Source organism: Triticum aestivum, chromosome 3A, assembly GCF_018294505.1.
Source record: "Triticum aestivum cultivar Chinese Spring chromosome 3A, IWGSC CS RefSeq v2.1, whole genome shotgun sequence".
NCBI lineage: Eukaryota > Viridiplantae > Streptophyta > Magnoliopsida > Poales > Poaceae > Triticum > Triticum aestivum.
Window position 1 is genome coordinate 698,240,463 of NC_057800.1, and position 2,555 is coordinate 698,243,017.

General features: G+C 49.9%; 1 protein-coding gene across 1 annotated transcript; it reads left to right on the plus strand.

Annotated features, from left to right (window-relative positions):
- The first annotated feature begins 204 nt into the window (after positions 1-204).
- Positions 205-1,000, plus strand: LOC123059225 (uncharacterized). The gene is made up of 2 exons (XM_044481841.1): positions 205-332; positions 479-1,000. The coding sequence occupies exon 2, from the start codon at positions 505-507 to the stop codon at positions 877-879; it is 375 nt and encodes a 124-aa protein (XP_044337776.1). The 5' UTR covers positions 205-332; positions 479-504; the 3' UTR covers positions 880-1,000.
- The last annotated feature ends 1,555 nt before the right edge of the window (positions 1,001-2,555 follow it).

Genomic DNA, 2,555 nt, shown 5'->3' on the forward strand with positions numbered 1-2,555 from the left:
ATGCAGCTAGCAATCATTGCATCATACCATTCTTTATTTTCTTAGGCTCAGGCACGAACCAAACAACACTTGGCTGGAGCTGCCTAGTCGGGTTAAAAGCACAAAAATCTCAGGCTACACCCAGGCACGTAATTTTCTCAGGCATGGTGCTCAGGGCACCAACCAAACAGCCCCCATATCCTATCATTTGGGCGAGGCAATGAATTGGACGGGATGGGACGGGTCTGAGCTGGTGGTGGCGTGCGTCAGTTCTTCAAGACCAGCTGCCCCCCGCTCCCCACCCACTTCGTCCTACTTCTCTCGGCTTCATTACTCTCCACATTTGCATTTGGGTGGGCCATTCTGCTCCTCCGCTCTTGTTCTTCTTCTTCTTCCCTAGATCTGATCTGGTAGCCACCGAATCCTACCTGATTCATCTCTTTGTGCGATTCTTGCTTTTCACTTCACTTCACGCTGCATCTCCCTTTGTTTTCTGCAGATCGAGAGGCATTGGAGCGCGCAGCAATGGCGGGTGAACTTCCGACGCCCTTGGACATGGAGAACTCGCCGGCGGTCCCGGCCACGGCGGCCGCAAACTGGTCCAAATGGTCAACGCTCCCAGACGATCTCGTCCGCCGCATCGCCAAGTGCTTCCTCTACACCAATGACGTTGACTACTACATGTGCTTCCGCGCCGTCTACCCCAGCTGGCGCGCCGCCACCGGCGACCCCAGGAGAGACACTCGGGAGCCCTGCTTCCGTTGCTTCCAGCCGCTACATTGGATGGTCCTGGACGACGACTTCCACAGTGACGACACGCGGGTGTTGGTGAACACCGCCACCGGCCGCATCGTCCGCAAGAAGCTGTTGGAATTTAGTCTATTTTGGGCAGCCCAATAACTATTTCAGTGATTGCTGGAATTTAATCTATTTTGAGCAGTCCAATAACTATTTCAGAAATTCCTAATAAATCCTAAAGACCCACTTAGCCCATTTGTACAAGGTAAGGGATACTACTAAAGTTTAGTCCCACATTGCTAGTTTAGTGGGAGTTGGACCTCCTTATAAGGGAGGTTTTTTCCCCACTTGTACGAGAATGAGAACAAGAGAGATATCCACGCGCCCTCCTCCTCCGCCTGCCTCGCCGCGCCACGGGTTGCGGGAATGAGCCGAGCCGATGTCTAAATTTTTGCCACGCACTACGGGTATACGAAAGATCACACGGAAACTGAAAAGATTTTTTTGCGAAAGTGGAGTTCGAATGCGAACGGTGCAGCCCTTCGACTGCTGGCTGTTCGCTTCGTCTCTGTCTCTTCGTCTCGCCTCCTTCTCTTGCGCCTATAAAAGGGAGGTCGCTCCTCCCAAAGAGACGCACCAGAACCTCTTCCTCCTCTCGCCACAAATTCCTGAGCACTGCGCTGCTGCTACGATCTTCCCCATCCCGGCTTGCGGTGTGCACCGCAGGTTGGGACAGTAGGCCTTCGAAACCGCACCTTTTGAGTCATGTACGGGAGAAGGGTGATAAGGTTTTTGGGAAGCGCTCAGCGCGACTACTGGCTGCTTCATCACGGACGATCCGGTCGCCGACGACTACTTCCCCGACGATGACTTCTTCCCCGACGTCCACGACCTCCTCCACGACATGGCGGGCGAGGACACCGACCCCAAGTCCAGCACTTCTACTGCTGCTGTCCCATACGTGTTCTTGCTCTTTCTGTTAGATGTCATGACATAGTTCTTTGCTCTACCTTCTGTCCTACATGTGTTAGGTTCTACTTCATATATGCAACTTCATCTAGTATCTGTTCTAGATGTGTTTAGTTCAAGTTCATATATGCAGATGCTCTTTACCTTCTCTTTGTCCGAACACATGACTTGTTTTATCTCTACTATATTAGTCATGCTTTATCTAGTATTTCTGTTAATAAAATCATTCGGTAAATTGCTCATATTTCCAACAATCCAAAAACCTTATTATAGGCAATTTACCCCGAGTGGTTTTGCTGCTTCCATGAGACCTCCTATGTTTGTGGGTATCCACTATAAGAGGTGGCGCGTGAGAGCAGTCTTATGGTTTCAAACCATGAGTTGCTATGACGCCACTCTCAGCAAACCTGAAGGAGAGCTTGATGCTCAACAGGCACAAGCTTTTTAGAAAATGGATACTCTGTTTAAGGCTGCTCTCTTGAGTGTTCTTGGTGAGAACATAGTTCATGCTTATGCGTCAATTGATAATGGAAAAGATATGTGGGATGCACTCGAGGCCAAGTTTGGGGTCTCGAATGCTGGCACTGAGCTATACATCATGGAGCAATTCTATGATTACAGGATGACTGAAGAGCGCTCCGTGGTTGAGCAAGCTCATGAGATACAGTCATTTGCTAGAGAACTTGAGCACTTCAGTTGTATGCTACCGGACAAGTTTGTTGCCTTAGGTATCATCACTAAGCTTCTTCCTTCATGGAGGAACTTTGCTACCTTGCTGAAGCATAAGAGGCAGGAGTTTTTCGTCCCGGATCTCATTGGCACTCTTGATGTGGAAGAAAAGGCGAGAGCAAAGGACACACGTGCTCGAG

What these genes read in the sequence shown, in the direction of transcription:
- LOC123059225 (XM_044481841.1), top strand. Translation starts at nt 505, where the DNA reads ATGGCGGGTGAACTTCCGACGCCCTTGGACATGGAGAACTCGCCGGCG.